The sequence below is a fragment of the Giraffa tippelskirchi genome, chromosome 10 (assembly GCF_054371585.1).
Source record: "Giraffa tippelskirchi isolate mGirTip1 chromosome 10, T2T-mGirTip1v1.2.pri, whole genome shotgun sequence".
Lineage (NCBI taxonomy): Eukaryota > Metazoa > Chordata > Mammalia > Artiodactyla > Giraffidae > Giraffa > Giraffa tippelskirchi.
The window spans coordinates 150,684,343-150,703,892 of NC_137284.1; the positions used below are offsets into that span (position 1 = coordinate 150,684,343).

The 19,550-nt window shown below is 38.9% G+C and overlaps 1 protein-coding gene across 14 annotated transcripts in view; it reads right to left on the reverse strand.

The window, feature by feature from the left end:
* Positions 1-19,550, reverse strand: part of TPK1 (thiamin pyrophosphokinase 1) — a 559,100-nt gene that overhangs the window by 190,411 nt on the left and 349,139 nt on the right. For all 14 annotated transcript variants that reach the window (XM_081534537.1, XM_081534527.1, XM_081534535.1 and 11 more), the window contains one exon: positions 8,096-8,168. Coding sequence is in view for 7 of the 14 variants with exons in the window: in XM_081534527.1 (XP_081390653.1) it covers positions 8,096-8,168 (73 nt within the window). In the remaining 7 variants the exon portion in view is untranslated. The remainder of the gene's footprint in view (positions 1-8,095; positions 8,169-19,550) is intronic.

Here is a 19,550-nt window from a genome sequence, read left to right on the forward strand (position 1 = left end):
CCAAACTATTGGCATTTCAGCTTCAGCATCAGTCCTTCCAATGAATATTCAGGACTGATTTCCTTTAGGAGAGACTGGTTGGAACTGCCTGCAGTCCAAAGGACTGTCAAGAGTCTTTGCCAACAACATAGTTCAAAAGCATCAATTCTTGGGCGCTCAGCTTTCTTTATAGGTCAACTCTCACATCGATACATGACCACTGAAAAAACCATAGCTTTGACAAGATAGACATTTGTTGGCAAAGTAATATCTCTGCTTTTTAATATGCTATCTAGGTTGGTCATAGCTTTTCTTCCAAGGAGCAAGCATCTTTTAGTTTCATGGCTGTAGTCACCATCTGCAGTGATTATGCAGTCCCAAAAAATAGAGTCTCTCACTGTTTCCACTGTTTCCCCATTCATTTGCCATGAAGAAATTGGACCGGATGCCATGATCTTAGTTTTCTGAATGTTGAGTTTTAAGCCAACTTTTTCACTCTCCTCTTTCACTTTCATCAAGAGGATCTTTAGTTCTTCTTAGCTTTCTGCCATAAGGATGTGTCATCTGCATATCTCAGGTTACTGATATTTCTCCTGGTAATCTTGATTCCAGCTTGTGCAGCATCCAGCCTGGAATTTCTCATGATGTACTCTGCATTTAAGTTAAATAAGTAGGGTGACAATATACAGCCTTGATGTAGTCCTTGCCCAATTTGGAGCCAGTCTGTTGTTCCATGTCCAGTTCTAACTGTTGCTTCTTGACCTGCATACAGATTTCTCAGGAGGCAGGTCAGGTGGTCTGGTATTCCCATCTCTTTCAGAATTTTCCACAGGTTTTTGTGGAAAAGGCTTTGGCTAGTCAATAAAGCAGAAGTAGACGTTGTTCAGGAATTCTCTTGCTTTTTCGATGATCCAGCAGATGTTGGCAATTTGATCTCTCGTTCCTCTGCCTTTTCTAAATCCAGCTTGAATATCTGGGAGTTCTCGGTTCATGTGCTATTGAAGCGTCACTTGGAGAATTTTGAGCATGACCTTGCTACTATCTGAAATGACTGCAATGATGTGGTAGTTTAAACATTCTTTGGCATTGCCTTTCTTTGGGACTGGAATGAAAACTGACCTTTTCCAGTCCTGAGGCCACTGCTGAGTTTTCCACATTTGCTGCCATATTGAGTGCACAAATCTTTTAGGATTTGAAATAGCTCAACTGGAATTCCATCACTTCTACTAGCTTTATTCATAGTGATGCTTCCTAAGGCCCACTTGACTTCACATTCCAGGATGTCTGGCTCTAGGTGAGTGATCACACCATTGTGATTATCTGTGTCGTGAAGATCTTTTTTGCACAGTTTGTCTGTGTATTCTTGCCACCTCTTCTTAATATCTTCTGCTTCTGTTAAGTCCATACCATTTCTGACCTTTATTGAATCCATCTTTGCATGAAATGTTCTCTTGTATCTTTAATTTTCTTGAAGAGATTTCTAGCCTTTCTCGTTCTATTGTTTTCCTCTATTTCTTTTCACTCATCACTGAGGAAGGCTTTCTTACCTCTTTGCACTGCTATCTTTGCACTGATCACTGAGGCAGGCTGTATATTGTCACCTGCTTATTTTACATATGAAGAGTACATCATGCGAAATGCTAGGCTGTATTAATTGTAAGTTGGAATCAAGATTTTAGGGAGAAACACCAACAACCTCAGATATGCCAAAAAAAGTATCTTCTTGCAGTCCCCTGGACAGCAAAGAGAACAAACCAGTCAATCTTAAAGGAAATCAACCTTGATTATTCATTGGAAGGACTGATGCTCTGAACCTTCAATACTTTGGCTACCTGATGCAAAGAGCCAACTCATCAGAAAAGACCCTGATGCTAGGAAAAACCGAAGGCAGGAGGAGAAGGGGACAACAGAGGATGAGATGGTCGGATGTCATCACCGACTCAAAGGACATGAGTTTGAGCAAGCCCCAGGAAATGGTATAGGACAGGGAAGCCTGACATGCTGCAGTCCAGGGTGTTACAAAGAGTTGGACATGATTGAGCGACTGAACAACAGATATGCAGATGATACCGCTTTAATGGCTGAAAGTGAAGAGGAACTAAAGAGCCTCTTGATGAGGATTAAAAAGGAGACTGAAAAAGCTGGCTTAAAACTCAACGTTCAAAAAATGAAAACCATGGCATCTGGTCCCATCACTTCATGACAAATAGATGGGGAAAAAGTAGAAACAGTGACAGATTTTATTTTCTTAGGCTCCAAAATCACTGTGGACGGTGACTTCAGCCATCAAATTAAAAGACACTTGCTCCTTGGAAGAATAGTGATGACAAACCTAGACAGCATACTGAAAAGCAGAGACAGCACTTTGCTGAGAAAGGTCCATATAGTAAAGCTACAGTTTTTCCATAAGTCATGTACAGACATGAGAGTTGGATCAAAAGAAGTCTGAGCACCGAAGAATTGATGGTTTTGAACTGTGGTGCTGGAGAAGACTCTTGAGACTCCCTTGGGCAGCAAGGAGACTAAACCAATCAAAATATTCATCAGAAGGACTGATGATAAAGCCAAAGCTCCAATACTTTGGCCACCTGATACGAAGAGCCAACTCACTGGAAAAGACCGTGATGCCGGGAAAGATTGAGAGCAGGAAGAGAAGGAGATGACAGAGGATGAGATGGTTGGACGGCATCACCAACTTGATGGATATGAGCGTGAACAGACTCTAGGAGGCTGTGAAGGACAGGGAAGCCTGGCGTGCTGATCTTCATGGGGTTGCAAAGAGTCTGACATGACTTAGTGACTAAAGGACAAAAACTACATACTTTAATAACCTATTGGTTTGTTAGGTCACTCTTTGTCTAGCCCAACTATTGCAGTTCTCCTCTTGCCATCCCAGAATTGGGGGTGAAGGACACTGACATGATGGAAATGTGAAGGGAAAGTGTCTGGTTCTCAAACTATCATTGCTTTGCTGGCATTCTTTCCTGGGTATGTTAATTACCTTGTGCAAGAAATAACAATCCTGTCCAATAGACCAAATATTTAATAGGTTGAAAAGTAGTGCTAGGAACTGAATCCTAGTTTTCACAATATTCTTTTCATTAAAAAAAAAAAAAAAAAGGACACTGATCCAAAAGCTGTCTCTATCATTTTCCTAAAGACTTTTAAGTTTTTTGAGTCTGAGTTTCCACATCATAAAATTTGGCTAAATAACACAGTTCAATGTCTATTATATTTTAAACTATTTTACGTTTTTATCATTATATTTATAACATTATTATCTTCTATCCTACACATCTACATTTATGGAAAAACATTTTATTCTGTGACTCTTTAAGACATTAAATACTGCAACTAGTTCCTAAACACTCTAAGTATAAGGAAGCATGCTTTAAAATCCCATTCCTATATCCAGTAAAGACCCCAAAGACTATACAACAATGAAAGAATATCAGAAGTTACATGAGATATTACAGTTTCTTCAAAAGGTCTCAGGAAACTGAAACACATGAGGGCATGATTGATGGAATAATTAAAAAGACTGAAGTAGGTGATCTTAGCCTTGAATCAAGGAAACAGTGACTGACTCAGAAAGTGAAAGATATAAAGTAAAATAAAATATCAAGGGGAAAATCTGTAAGAGACATTCCTCATTCTGAGTTGATATCAGTGAACCAGGCAGAGAAGAACTAAGACAAATGGGCAAAAGGGGAAACACAAAGATGTCACAGCTATCTGAAAAGGAGGCTTTATGGAATAAATTAAGAATGGCATACCATATGCCTCGGGAAGTGGATGGCAATCAGTTGGTCAACTACAATCATATCATATCTATATGTTTAATATTAAAACTATCAACATGGAAAAACACATAGACAGTGACAAGTCACACTGCTACTCATTTGAAATTTCAGATTACGCTTTGGCATGGATCCAGTGGTACACCATGGCTTCACTAAAATATGCAGTTTTCAAACTGCTGCATGTTAACAAGAGGCATAAATTGTACATCCTGGTTCTTATCCCGTGGACCATATGGAATTAAGTGGTGGATCAGAGCTTGCCCCCCTTCTTGTCCAAAACCCAAAGGAATAAATAATTAAGGGTTATATACATAAAGACTAGTGATTAAGTGGTTGGGATGTAACCTAACTAGAAGAAGGTTATGCATATAAAGATCGAATCAAAGAAAATGTGCTAATGATAGTTTTCCTCTTTCTTCTTACATAAAAGTGAAAGTTTGCAACCCCATGGACTGTAGCCCACCAGGCTCCTCTCTCTCTGGAATTCTCCAGGCAAGAATGCTGGAGTGGGGTGCCATGCCCTTCTCCAGGGGATCTTCCAGACCCTGAGATCCATCCGGTGTCTCCTGCATTGCAGGCAGATTCTTTACCATCTGAGCCATCAGGTTACAAATTACCAATTAAAGACCAAGAATGCACTGTGATGATATGAAAACATTTTTCTCATTGCCTAACAACCCAGCTTTATCAGTACTAAGTCAGATGGTTTGTTAGCCCCTTTCCACATAGCTATCAAAGATCCTTGCCTACTGATATTGACGCCCTTTTACAGCCTTATTGCACACTTACCAGGGTTAATCTATATGACTAACAAGATCTGGCAGAAGAGACAGGAAGATGATATCACTGATGAAATCAAGTTATAAAAAAGACCGTGATTTCTGTTTTGGCAAGCTCTCTTGCATGCATGTTTTCTTCTCCCTCCCTCTTTTCCTGGAAAGCAGTCTGCCATGATGTGAGCAGCCCAATGGCAAGGAGCTGACACCTCCAACCAAGAGCCAGTGAGAAATAACAGCCAGTAAAACCAACAACCAGAGCAGTAATCTTGGAAACAATTTCTGTAGTCCCAAGGGAGCCTTGAGATGACTGAAAAACCAGGCTGTGTTATAACTTCATGAGAAACTTTGAACCAGAACCACCCTATTATTAAATAATTGACTCTCATATTTCTTACCAACAGACCCTGTGCAAGAGAAACACTGTTTGCTGGGGTTTTTTATTTTTTAATTGGAGATAATTGCTTAACAATGTTGTGTTGGCTTCTGCCATACAACCGATGTGAATCAGCCATAAGTATACATATGTCCCCTTCCTCTTTAGCTTCCCCACCGACCCTATCCTACCCCTCCAGGCCATCATAGAGCACAAGGCACCAGCTCCTTGTGCTATACAGCAACTGGCCATTAGTTCCCTGTTTAACACATGGTAATAAATAAGTTTCAATGCCACTCTCTCAATTCGTCCTACCCTCTCCTTCCCCTCGCCATGTCCAAAGTCTGTTCTCTGTGTCTGCGTCTTTATTTCTGCCCTGCAAATAGGTGCATCAGTATCATTTTTCTAGATTCCATATATATGTATTATTAATAATATACAACATTTGCTTTTCTCCTTTTGACTTTCTCCACTCTGTAACAGGCTCTAGGTTCGCCCACCTCACTAGAACAGACTCAAATACGTTCCTTTTTATGGCTGATTGTTTGCTGTTTTAAGCTCCTAAATTTTAGGACAATTATTACATAGTAATAACTAGTGAATACAAATGGCAAGAACTGGGATATACTCTGTTTAGAAGCTGACAAACTCACCACTTGATATGTTAGTGTTTTCAGAAGTTTATCAAGCAAACCAATTTTAAAGTCATATGAATCAGTGCTGGCTACGAATCCACTTCATGCTTTAAACAAAAATTTAGCATTTTAAATTTCTTTTTTATTTTACTTTCCACAATAGAGCCTCAGTTACACCTTCATTGAAGATTCAGAACAGGTGCAAAAAAAAAAATGTGTATGAAAGTGGAAATAACCTCCTTTCACTTGTAACAGAGAAAGTGCTTCAGTTGGAGATAATGGCTTATATGAATTGTGTGTAACACTGCATTAACTTGTTGTCATTACCATCATTATTAAACACAGCCAAACATTCACCATGTGCTCTACAGGGCACATAAGCTTCTACAAGATGTCACTGGCGCCCTCTAGGAACACAGCCAAAGAATTCAAAAGCAATGGATTCTCATCTATACATGAAGGGAAAAAAAAAAAAAAAACTTGACTGTACTCCATCAACTTAGAAGTATGCAGTGTAAGAATTAGAAGGTTCAGTTAATCTTCCTTTTCGAACTAATCCTCAACAAACGTAAATGACTTTTGGAGATTAAAATCAAAAGTGATGCAGGAAATGCAAGAGAAATTCATCTAAAGGTATTAATTCAAAATTTTCCTTTACCCCTGAGCCATTCAGAAACAAAAAACCCTGGCTTCCCCTTCTTTCCAGCTATGTCCTTTTCCTCTGCAAGATCTGTCAGGCTGACACTTGCCGTTTTGGCAAGCCCGCAGCATAAGGGTGGGTGGTTGGGGGGAGAGGGTGGGGGGGAGCGGAGGGGAGGGGAGAAAGGGAGGGAGAGAGAGAGAAAGAACAGACACATCTGTCCAATCTTCAACTGGTTTCTGAGTCTGCTTGTCCCTGCCTCTCCTGCTGTTTCTTCTGCTCCTGAAAATATGATTAATGTCTATGAATTGGCAAAACTCTGGTTTGTAAGCAAGGCTGAGGGCTTTCCGTCCCAACGAGGTTGAGGAGGTATGGAGTTAATGAGAAGTGAGACTGTGGGGAATGAACAGAAACATGCCAATGTTAAAGTAATTGAGCATGAATATCAAACACTGACTTGGGAACAGTCTTCATTTGCTGATGGGAAGTCTGATCAGCTGCCGGGTGGATGGCGTGGGTGCACAGATCTGCATTCATTGCTGGCCTCAGAATTTCCATCACAACAGCCTACACTTTATAACCTTGGTACCTTGTTTCCTCACCTAGATTCCTATTTCCCTTTTCTTCTCTTTCTTTTGTTCTTTTTCCCTCCATTGCCTCACTCTCTTCCTCCTCCTTTACTTCCATCCTACAAAAGCATTCCTCTTTCTTGTTTATGAATTTATCTCATCTATCCTCAAGCCTCACAAAGAATTTAAAGCTTCTCTCTATAATTGCTTTTTCTTTAAAATATGCATAATTTACTAATGCCAGTTCAGAATAACACAGATGATGGTGTTGTGGCTAGAAGAATTGCTGATGTTATAATTTTCATTTTAAAAACCTTGCACTGCCCTCTAAAGCCAGTGAAAGCTGGAATTATTAATTAGTGTAAGACACTACTCTGTCTTCTATCATTCTCAAATAGTTTACTTGTATGTTCTTAAGCAGCAAAGATCTTTGGAAGATTTGCACAATAGTGACAAAATGAACACCTTAATAAGCTCTACATTATTACTAATTTCAAGTTTTAATGAAGTGTTATTCAGAAGGGTAATAATAGTTTTAAGAAAACTAAATATTAAAAAAAAAACAAAACCAAACACCTTTGGTTCTAAAATTCTGTGGTTGTTGCTGTGTAGTTGCTAAGATGTGCCTGACTCTTTTGTGACCCCATGGACTAGTCGGCCAGGCTCCTTTGTCCATGGAATTTCCCAGCAAAGGATACTGGAGAGGGTTGCCATTTCCTCCTCCAGGGGATCTTCCTGACCCAGGGACAGAACCCAAGTCTCTTATGTCTCCTGCTTGACATGTGGATTCTTTACCATTGAGCCACCAGGGGCAGCCCTCTAAAATTCTAGGAATGCACAATAAGGCATTTTTACAAAAATTCATTTACAAAGATTTTTTTTCACTAACAATACAAATGGACAAAATTTAAATGTACATCAGCTGGAAACTGTTTAAGTAAAATTCAGTACCATTCATTAAATGAAATTTAAAATGATGTGTGAAAAATACATAACTAATGAAGATGTAGACAACACAGTATATTTTTAATGAATCAAAAGGTATAAATTCATTTAATATATACATGCTTAGAAGACTAAGCATTAATGCTTATCTGATGGCCACAGACTTTCTAAGATTATGTTTCTACTCATCAGTTTCTAAATTTCCATTTGAACCTGTAGGACAACTGCTAGAAAGAATACTTTTTAAGTAACAAAGTAACCAAGAAAAATGAGTTTCTCAATCCCTACATATACACCAAGGAAAACAGAAAAAAAAAAGGAAAAGCAATCACATAAGAAAAGACCTTAAATATAAAAGTGCTAATGGTTTACCTTAATAGCGTAGTATTCTCTAACTTCAGGCCTAATAGAATCAAAGTCTCCGCTGATGAATTCAGGCAGAAAGCTGAAAGAAAGAGTTCCAAGTAAGTCAACTATTTAAGACTATTTAGTAGCTAACCTTTAAAACTATGATTATAAGAACCAGAGAGAGATCTAAGGTACTCAAAAGGAAAAAGAAACAGAGTCTATTTTCAGAGTGAATGGGATGTTATCTCTTATGCACTTTATTTTCACTTAGAAAGACTGAGGGGAACTCCAGGTACCCAAATAATGTGTCAACTTAGTCTCACTATCAGTCAATATTTATCTTGCTTAAAAAAAACAGATGAAGATTAAAGAAGATTACTGCTTTAACAAAAGCTCCCAGTTCAAAACCCTAACACAAGGACTCTTAGTCTTTGCATAGTACTTTCTACAAATAGACAAAACTTTGACATTTTACCTTCACATCAGTTCAAAACTTTCAACAGATTTGAACAGAACAAATGATAATGAGGATGAGGCATTTTTGTAGTGCATAAGTCAGTTCAAAAACATTTTCCAAATAGCCTACTGACATATTTCTAGAAATAGGAGTCTTCTAGTTATGTCTGCAATACCACAAAGATCACGGTTACTAAATAGAAGGAGAGGATTCTCCAAATGGATGTTTCTAATTCTATCACAATTACCTTTTTTCTCTTTCCTACCATTTTCAGAACTCCTTTAGGAAAACCTCCCTTACTGTATCTACATAAGCCATCCTTTCCTATTATAAGACATCTGTATGACCTGGTAGAATTTCTTCCCACTAAAAATACCTAACGGTGGAGAAATAAAACATCCCTGGACTTCTCAGTGCTCCTGCCAAATGCCCTAGCTTCTGAGCTTCCAAAGCATATATGAGATAAAGAAGAGAATGCTTGCTTTCATGTTTTCCAGAAATATTCTGCTCTTCACATACCAACCATAAAAACTAGATACGGCTTTTTACCCCATTAATTGCTTTGACTCAAAATCCTAATCTAACTTCTGTATGTCTTCTCAAGATGGCCAAATTATTACAGAAAGAAATAGGTTCCTAGAGACTGAATATCATTGCTGCCTGTTATATGTCAAAAGAGGTAAAGCCCAGAACCTAGAGACATCCCTGGGTCACAAAAGACAAGACACAGGGAGGTATCTTTCTGCCGGAGAGATTTCACTGATATCAAAATAGGCTAGGGTTAAGATTCAGGCCCATAAAATGTTCCCAGAGAGACTTTCAAGAGGGGAGAAGCACTGCTGCCATCCCCCACTTAACAGTTGAGGGAAAATCTCATTTTCTCATCTTTCAGATATGAGTATGTGGCTATTTGCACAGGACCGCTGATCTGTAGCTGCATGAGTCAAGGGTTTATAAAAACTAAAGCACAAAACTCTGACTCAGAACACCTCATGTACACATTCAGGATAATATTTATAAAGAGGAGTATTTAAGAACCCATCACTGACCTTGTTCTTTTGTACAATGATTTTAAGTTCTTAACCCAACTGATGTGCTGCAGTCCACGGGGTCGCAAAGAGTCACAAACGACTTAGTGACTGAACAACCACCACCCAACTGGAACTGTTAATTCTTAGGTCAACTCTATCCATGTTGAACCAACTCTTCTTTGAGCTATTCATTCAACTTCTTAGGAGTAAATAGTTAAGAGAAAGTCCTTCCACAGAGTTCTGTACCACATATACTGTAGAGTTTTGACTTTTCATTAAACATTAATAGTTACTTATTAAAATTTTCAATCAATTGATTTCAGAAATGTTCACTGAACATCAAACCATGTGCAGAAGCAATAGTTCACTCAGAATAAGGTAAGATTGGGAAGTAAAATATCCACGTTTTTAAATTACTTTGCCTGGTTTGAACATTTTCCAACATACTTTTTTCCTCAAAATGTCCCTACCATAGTTATCTATGATTTTCAATTTCATTTTATACCTATTTAGGTAACTCCCTTCCTGATATCTTACTTAGGACTACAAAAAATAGACTGTTAGTTTGTATCACTTCTTTTTCCTGTTGCAAAATTTCATTCATTTTCAAAGTTTCTTCCAAATGCCTCCACCTACCACCATTTAACTATGAAAGTGTTACTCGCTCAGTCACGTACAACTCTTTGCAACCCAATGGAACACAGACCACCTGGCTCCTCTGTCCATGGAATTCTCCAGGCAAGAATACTGGAGTGGGTAGCCATTCCCTTCTCCAGGGGATCTTCCCAACCCAGGAATCACACCCGCATCTCCCGCATTGCAGGTGGATTCTTTACCATTTGAGCCAACAAGGAAGCCCCCATTCAACCATACACAAATTAAAACACATATGGATCACAGACTATTCATACTTTCTATGGTCTGAATGTGTATGTCCCCCTCCAATTAATATGTTGAAACCCTAACATCTAAATGATGTTCTTAGGAGGTGATTAGTTTAAAATGGGGGAGCTCTCATGAATAGATGAGTGCCCTTAGAAGAGAAACCCCAGAAAGCTCTCTTCCCCTTCCCATCATCTGAGGACACGGCAAGAAGAAAGCCCTTTATAAAACAGGGAACAGACCTCCCCATGCAATGACTCTGATGGCACTCTGACCTTGAACTTCCCACCCTCCAAAACTGGGAGAAATGTTTGTTATTTATAAGCCACCCAGTCTACGGTATTCTTTTAGAGCAACTTAAAAGTATTGAGATATTGTTGGAAAGGATAAAAGGAATCAGCCCTCCAAACTACCACTGTCCTCTAAAATAACTGAAATCTAAGAAGTTAAGTGAATTTGGTCAATACTTCACCATGTAGAGAAGCCACTTAAACTTAGGACTCTGGTTCTGTGCAGTCCAAATCATGCAACTTTCTAATAAGGCTGACTCTACATTCCTCTACAAAGTTTAGCTCTTCAGATATTTAGAATCAATTTGGCAGTTTCCAAATACTATATTTTTTGACAGTAAATAAAAATGAAAAATAAAGGCTAACAAATGTAGTCAGCTGAACATCTATCCCCATAGGATACATCATCTTAAAGAGTATTAGATCTTTTTCTTACTCTGTGATTAATGAAGGAAAGCGATCATGCAAACTCACTTACATAATCTTATAAAATATTAACAGGAAAGCAAAATTATATAGATAAAAAATCAGTTCAGTTGCTTAGTCGTGTCTGACTCCTTGTGACCCCATGAACCACAGCACGCCAAGCCTCCCTGTCCATCAGCAACTCCCAGAGTCCACCCAAACCCAGGTCCATCGAGTCGATGATGCCATCTAACCATCTCATCCTCTGTCGTCTCCCCTTCTCCTCCTGCCCTCAATCGTTCCCAGCATCAGGGTCTTTTCAAATGAGTCAGCTCTTCGAATCAGGTGGCCAAACTACTGAAGTTTCAGCTTCAACATCAGTCCTTCCAATGAACACACAGGATTGATCTTCTTTAGGATGGACTGGTTGGATCTCCTTGCAGTCCAAGGGGCTCTCAGGAGTCTTCTCCAACACCACAGTTCAAAAGCATCAATTCTTTGGCGCTCAGCTTTCTTTATAGTCCAGCTCTCACATCCAGACATGACTACCGGAAAAACCATAGCCTTGACTAGACGGACCTTGTTGGCAAAGTAATGTCTCCGCTTTTTAATATGCTAACTAGGTTGGTCATAACTTTCCTTCCAAGGAGTAAGCGTCTTTTAATTTCATGGCTGCAATCACCATCTGCAGTGATTCTGGAGCCCGAAAAAATAAAGTCAGCCACTGTTTCCCCATCTATTTGCCACAAAGTGATGGGACCGGGTGCCATGATCTTAGCATTCTGAATGTTGAGCTTTAAGCCAGCTTTTTCACTCTCCTCTTTCACTTTCATCAAGAGGCTCTTTAGTTCTTCACTTTCTGCCATAAGGGTGGTGTTATCTGCATATCTGAGGTTATTAATATTTCTCCCAGCAATCTTGATTCCAGCTTGTGCTTCCTCCAGCCCAGCATTTCTCATGATGTACTCTGCTTATAAGTTAAATAAGCAGGGTGACAATATACAGCCTTAACGTACTCCTTTTCCTATTTGGAACCAGTTTGTTGTTCCATGTCCAGTTCTATTTGTTGCTTCCTGACCTGCATACAGGTTTTTCAAGAGACAGGTCAGGTGGTCTGGTATTCCCATCTCTTTCAGAATTTTCCACAGTTTGTTGTGATCCACACAGTCAAAGGCTTTGGCATAGTCAATAAAACAGAAATAGATGTTTTTCTGGAACTCGCTTGCTTTTTTGATGATCCAGTGGATGTTGGCAGTTTGATCTCTGGTTCCTCTGCCTTTTCTAAAACCAGCTTGAACATCTGGAAGTTCATGGTTCATGTATTGCTGAAGCCTGACTTGGAGAATTTTGAGCATTACTTTACAAGCGTGTGCGATGAGTGCAATTGTGTGGTAGTTTGAGCATTCTTTGGCATTGCCTTTCTTTGGGATTGGAATGAAAACTGACCTTTTCCAGTCCTGTGGCCACTGCTGAGTTTTCCAGATTTGCTGGCATATTGAGTGCAGCACTTTCACAGCGTCATCTTTCAGGATTTGAAATAGCTCAAGTGGAATTCCATCACCTCCACCAGCTTTGTTCGTAGTGATGCTTTCTAAGGTCCACTTGACGTCACAATCCAGGATGTCTGGCTCTAGGTGAGTGATCACACCATCATTATCTGGGTAGTGAAGATCTTTTTTGTACAGTTCTGTGTATTCTTGCCACCTCTTAATATCTTCTGCTTCTGTTAGGCCCCTACCATTTCTGTCCTTTATTGAACCCATCTTTGCACGAAATGTTCCCTTAGTATCTCTAATTTTCTTGAAGAGATCTCTAGTCTTTCCCATTCTACTGTTTTCCTCTATTTCTTTGCACTGATTTCAGTAAACTTTTAATATAATTTTCTCCAATGTAACATAGATACTTTAAAAAAATGAATGAAAATGCATATTTCCAAGATGATTCATGGCAAAAATACACCTGGTTTACAGGTTGATATGGCTAAAATAATTATAACTTATCCTGATATAATATACTAGTTTTTGAAACTTCCTGAAAAGTGCTTTCATACATTGCAATCAAAAGCCAATGTAACACTGTCTGAGGCACCTGTGGCCAAGCACCTGGGTATTCTGAAGAGGTACTTATTGTGAATGACACTTCACAGACGTAAAGGAACTATACTGTGATACAAAAGACAATGTGCACAAAAGATAATTTTCAGAACTATTTGGGGACTGACTTCAGAGAGCAAGTGATAAATGGTAAATGGGTTTTTGTCTCCAGCGATCACATCTGTCTCTTGTTATGTACAGCACTCAAGCGGACCTCTCCTTGGTATCCTCAAATCTACCAGCACTGACTCAGTATTAAGATCCATCCCATGTAATTATTGAGAGGAGGTTGCTACATGTCGAAAACATACCTAGACATGGTGTGTTAGAATACAACTGTCTTTCAGAAAACATTTTCAGATACCGGTAAAGAAGGCTATCCCTCTACAGAGGCCTCTCTGTTCCCAAAGAATATACAACCACTCCTTTTCTATAGTAATAAATCTCTTACTTTCCATTTCATTACAAGCAGTTTCCGTAAATGTCTTTTAGCTTCTACTAGACTTAAATTCTCAGGGCAGGAGCTTTCTGATTGATTTTGGTATTCCTCAAAGCACCAAGTACATAGATGCTGATAATAACATCATAAAGTGAAAAAAGCAAAGGAGGAGAAGCAGGCGGGTTTGCGGGGATGAAAAGAGGAAGTAGGAGGGAAAAGGAGAAAAAGGAAGAAGGTCAGGGGTTAAGATGGTAGGGGCAAAAAGAGAAATGCGAAGAATTAGGGGAAAGGAGATGGGGAGAAGATGGTAAAAAGGCAAGAGAAAGGCCAGAAGGGGAACAAAAGGGAAAGAGAACAGTGGAAAAGCACCAGGGAAGACTTTCAACATAAACTTACTAGGATGTCCACTCCCTAATTCTTAGCTTGTCCACAATATTAACTTTTCTGAGCTTCATTTCACCTTATGTAAAATGAGGATAATTCGGAGTGCTTGTGAGGATAAGAGTTAATATATGTAAAGCACTTAGAAAATGCCTGGCACACAGTAAGCAGGATTTAAGCCACTCAGTTAAAATAAAATTTATTACTAGAGAAGCTAACTCACTTGCTTGAGGTTAGAAGGCTAATAAGAGCTAGAACCAAATTTCACACCCAGGCGGCACCATCTTTATTCTCTAACAGCCATGTCTACAGCCTTCCAGACACATGCATTTACGAAATGGAATAAGAGTTTCTTACGGAGAAAGTTCTCTACATAACTGCATTATCCTCCTGCTGATTTTATTAATCAGTGTTAATTTGGCCAACCTGTATATATGATAGAAGTAGCACTGAGACAGAAGAAAAGGATTTGTGCTCCTTGCAATGGAAAGGATAGGATGTTCATTAAAGAAATATATTAGGAGGAGAAATTTTGAAAACAGTGTTGAAAAAGAAGATGGCTCCAGATACAAGAAAAAAAAATGGTACCCAGTCTAAAGACACAGGAATTGATCATTCAAAGATCTGAGCTAATATTCTCTGCAAAACTGCCTAACTTAATAGCAAAGAAAAAAACCCAAGGGTGATCTAAAAAACAGTAAGTAAAATGGTACCGCATTTTGACTGTGTTTATAGATGCCATCAGTTCAACTGTTTTACTAAGTCTTTGATAAAAGTATGAAAGGTATTTAAATATGGATGGTCCCTGACTTACAATGGTTCAACTTGAGATTTTTCGACTTTACAGTAGTATGAAACAATGAGCATTTAGTAGAAATGAGACCTCAAGTTTTGAATTTTAATCTCTTCCCAAGCTAGTGATATGAGGTACAATACATATTCTCTCAGAGAAGCTGGGCGGATCCGAGGCAGCCACAAAATCACAAGGGTAAGCAATTGACACAATCATATCCATCCTGTTTTACTGGACTGGATAAATTATGTGAGACATTAAATACTTTATAATAAACTAGACGTTGTGTTAGATGATTGTGCCCAACTCTAGGTTAATGTAACTGTTCTCCTCCTTTTGAGTTGAAGGATTACCTCACCTGGCAAAGGAAAAACTTCCTTGCTACACTTCCACTAGAATATGCAATTTTACTTCCCCCCAAAGCCTCGCCCTTATTTGAAATCTGTCCTACTTGTACATCCAACCAGAGCTGCATGGTAATGAAGCACCAGGGTGAGTGCCCAGTTACTCCATACCATAAGCTGTCAATCCCTAGGCACGCTCTACTTATGCTTCTAGGTCTGTGATTTATTTTAATGAATAGAGAAGCGGTAAAGAGAGGCACAAGTATGAAATCATATGAGACTTCTTGAAAGTACATTTCATTCTAGGCAGTAAACACACAAACAAATGAATATTCAACTCTGTAACTGAGCACTCTAACTCAAAATATACCATGTAAATTTGATGGATCAGCCCATGACAGGGGAATTAACCTCTCACTGTAACCACTTGGAGAATCAGAAAAAAATATGTGAAACAATGGTATTCAGACAGTGGAAAGCAGGCAGCTCAGGACAGTGACTGCTGAAAAATGGGAAACAAAGAAGACGAGCCCTCTTATTCCTCAGCCTTCTTCCTGAGGCAGTTTCTAGCTTAGACCACAATGAGGGAAAACTCAGAGACCCGCAGCCTAACTAGGGGAGACCGAGATTAATTTTAAGGAAAGCTGAAGAGCTAGAAAAGGTAGAAAATGGAACCATAGGGAGAAAGATAGCTCCAGAAAGCTTCATTCCTGGTGAAAATGCTATGAAGACTCCTGAAATTACAATAAATGATTTTTATCAACTAAGTTTACCGACATAAACTTAGTCGATAAAGCAGTGGCAGGGTTTGAGAGAACCGACTCCAATTTTGCAAGATGCTCTCAGTCAGTTCAGTCACTCAGTCGTGTCGGACTCTTTGCCACCCCAGAGACTGCAGCACGCGAGGCTTCCCTGTCCGTCACCAACTCCTGGAGCTTGCTCAAACTCATGTCCATCGAGTTGGTGATGTCATCCAACCATCTCATCCTCTGTCGTCCCCTTCTCCTCTCGCCTTCAATCTTTCCCAGCTTCAGGGTCTTTTCCAAGGAGTCAGCTCTTCGCATGAGGTGGCCAAAGTATTGGAGTTTCAGCTTCAGCATGAGTCCTTCCAATGAATATTCAGGACTGATTTCCTTTAGGACGGACTGGTTGGATCTCCTTGCAGTCCAAGGGACTCTCAAGAGTCTTCTCTAACACCACAGTTCAAAAGCATCAATTCTTCGGCACTCAGCTTTCTTTATAGTCCAACTCTCACATCCACACATTACTACTGGAAAAACCATAGCTTTGCCTAGACGGACCTTTGTTGGCAAAGTAATGTCTCTGCTTTTTAATATGGTGTATATGTTGGTCATAGCTTTTCTTCCAAGGAGCAAGCGTCTTTTAATTTCAAGGCTGCAGTCACTATATGCAGTGATTCTGGAGCCCCAAAAAATAGTCTCTCACTGTTTCCATTGTTACCCCATCTATTTAAGAGCATCTATAAGCAAGATGCTCTACTGTGGGTAAGACGCTGTCAAACAGCATTGCATGCTACGAAGAAATTGTTCAAGAAAGGAAGAGTCCATTGATGTGGCAAACTTCATGGTTATCTCATTTTAGGAAATGGCCACAGCCACGCCAACCTGCAGCAACCACCATGCTCATCAATCAATCAATCATTGTCACTGAGGCAAGACTCTTCCACAAGCACAAAGACTGAGTCACTGACAGCTTAGATGATGGCCAGCGATTCTTAGTAAAAAAAAAAATTATTTAAGGTATATATATTGTATTTTAGGAGCTTCACTGGTGGCTCAGTGGTAAAGAATCTGCCTACAATGCAGGAGACCCAAGTTCGATTCATGGATTGGGAAAATCCCCTGGAGTAGGGAATGGCTACCCACTCCAGTATTCTTGCCTGGAGGATTCCATGGACAGAGGAGGCTGGTGGGCTACAGTCCATGGGGTCACAAAGAGTCACACACGACTGAGCAACCACACACACACATTGCATTTTAAGATATAATGCTATTGCACACTTAACAGACTACATACAGTAACTACATACAGACTACATACATAACTTTCACATGCACTGGGAAATCAAGAAACCCATGCAACTTGCTTTATTACAGTATTTGCTCTATTGTAATGGTCTGGAACCTAAATCATGTATCTCTGAGGTATGCCTGTGTTTATAGCAGGTATGTACATTCTTTCTCAACTGCACATGGAATAGTCTTCACAATGGACCATATTCTAGGCCACGGTCCAACATTTTTTTTTTTTTTTTTCTTAAGGACCCAGTCAGCATTTTAGCTTCTGTGGGCTCTAATGTCTGTGCTGCAACTATTTAACTCTGTCATGATAACAAGAAAGTGGCTGCAGAAAATAGGAAAACACTAGTATGGCACTGCTATGTTCCAATAGCTGTTCACTTACAGGCAGCTGGCCTGCAGCCTACAATTTGCCAACTCCTGTTCTACGCCAAAAGTAAGACTCAATAGATTTAATGGGATTGAAATCATACAAAGTATATTCCATGACATATAATATTCTCTTTTCACACTTGCTCAAAGTCATCAATTATAAATCAGTACTTCCTGAAATGAAGTATGACCACAAAGAGAATAAACTATTTGAGACTCTATAAAACCTCCATCTATATATACACAATAAAATTGCTCTTAAATAAATTCAATCATATGCCATTAAAGTAGGCTATCAATTTCAATTTTTCTAGATCTATTTACTATTCACACTAACAAACTGCCCCACTAAATTACATAAGTTTGAATTATATTTAATATTTATTTATATATACATAATGTATATATAACCAATTCAATTTTATAATATTTTATAGTTCAGTCACACCTCAAATACTGAAACATATATATTTTAGAAATTAATTTCCTCATTGACAAACGTATAATTTCAAGTGTGAATCAGGACCCAAAATGTTACAGATATTATTCTTTAAAATAACGTTTAACAGCAACTTTATAAATCACATGTTTAATAAAAAAGTGTAATATTTAGTATAACATTTGGTAATAAGTCACTACTACAATTATACCAAGCATATATTAGAATGTCACTTCAGAAATTATTTCACTGCCTCCCCAGTGCTGGCAGTTTCGTGTTGTACATGCATGCAGGTGGTGAAACTGTGATGTCAGGGGCTTTCATGACACATGGGAATGCATTTCCTCCACACAGAAGGATGACTTGGGTCTGCCTCTGTGGCTCTGCTAGATTTTCAAAGCTCAGAAAACTACACGACCCATTGGTAGTTTCAGGAATGAGATTATTTCCATTCCAGTGAACCAGTTTACATGTTTAATTAATGACCTGTCTAGTTGGTGCCAAAGAAGGATGAGATATAAAAAAAAAAAAAAAAAATTAATAAATTCAACAGCAAAATCTAAGGTAAAAAGGTTTCAGAAGGGAAGTAGTTTTAAAATTTAATGCCAACTCTATGCCCAAAATGTATTGCTTTCTTTGCTATAGAAAGAGTTGAAGAAAAATGAAAACGCTAAGAAATGAGAACCACAGAAGCAAAATGCACACAATATTTACACTAAAAACATAAGAACAGTATGCACATACTGAATCACATAAAACACATCATCAAAGATAATAAACAAGTCATTAAAATAAAGTTTTATATATTGCATATAACCTGGCAAGTTTTCTGTGAGGTAAATAATGTGTCAAGACCTAAATAAGAGTTTTTGTGAAAAGATGGTTTATTCTACTACATCATATTTATACAGTGAGTTTCCAGAAAACAAAATTTATAATATAAACTACACTTAAGCACACAGCCTCTTGTCATTTAATTCACTTTCATTATTCCTGCAAGATGCTATTCTTAAAAGACTCATTATCAAAATTCAGGATGGAAATGAGGTTTGGGAAGAAGAGATAAAGAGACTGGGTCACCGTTTAGCAGGGCTAATTTGCTGTTCAACTATACACATGGCAGGAACAGTGAGTCAGTGTGAAACTCTCTAACAAGGCACTGCATGTGAGGAACATCCATTCCATTAAGACTGACTAGTCATTAAGACATCCGTAAAAATGGTTCAGTCCACCTTTTGAAACATTTCTCTCAACATTCTCCAAAAACAGAAAACCATTTTAATTTTGAAAGACTAAAAGCAAGATTTAAGCCTCAGAAATTTGGTTTCACCTTTTTTTCTAATTGGAGGACAACTACTTTGCAATATTGGGATGGTTTTTGCCAGACATCAACATGAATTGGCCATAGGCATACCTGTGTCCCCTCCCTCCTGAACCCCCCTCCCACCTCCCTTCCTACCCCATCCTTCCAGGTTGTCAGAGAGCACCGGCTTTGGGTTCCCCGCATCATACAT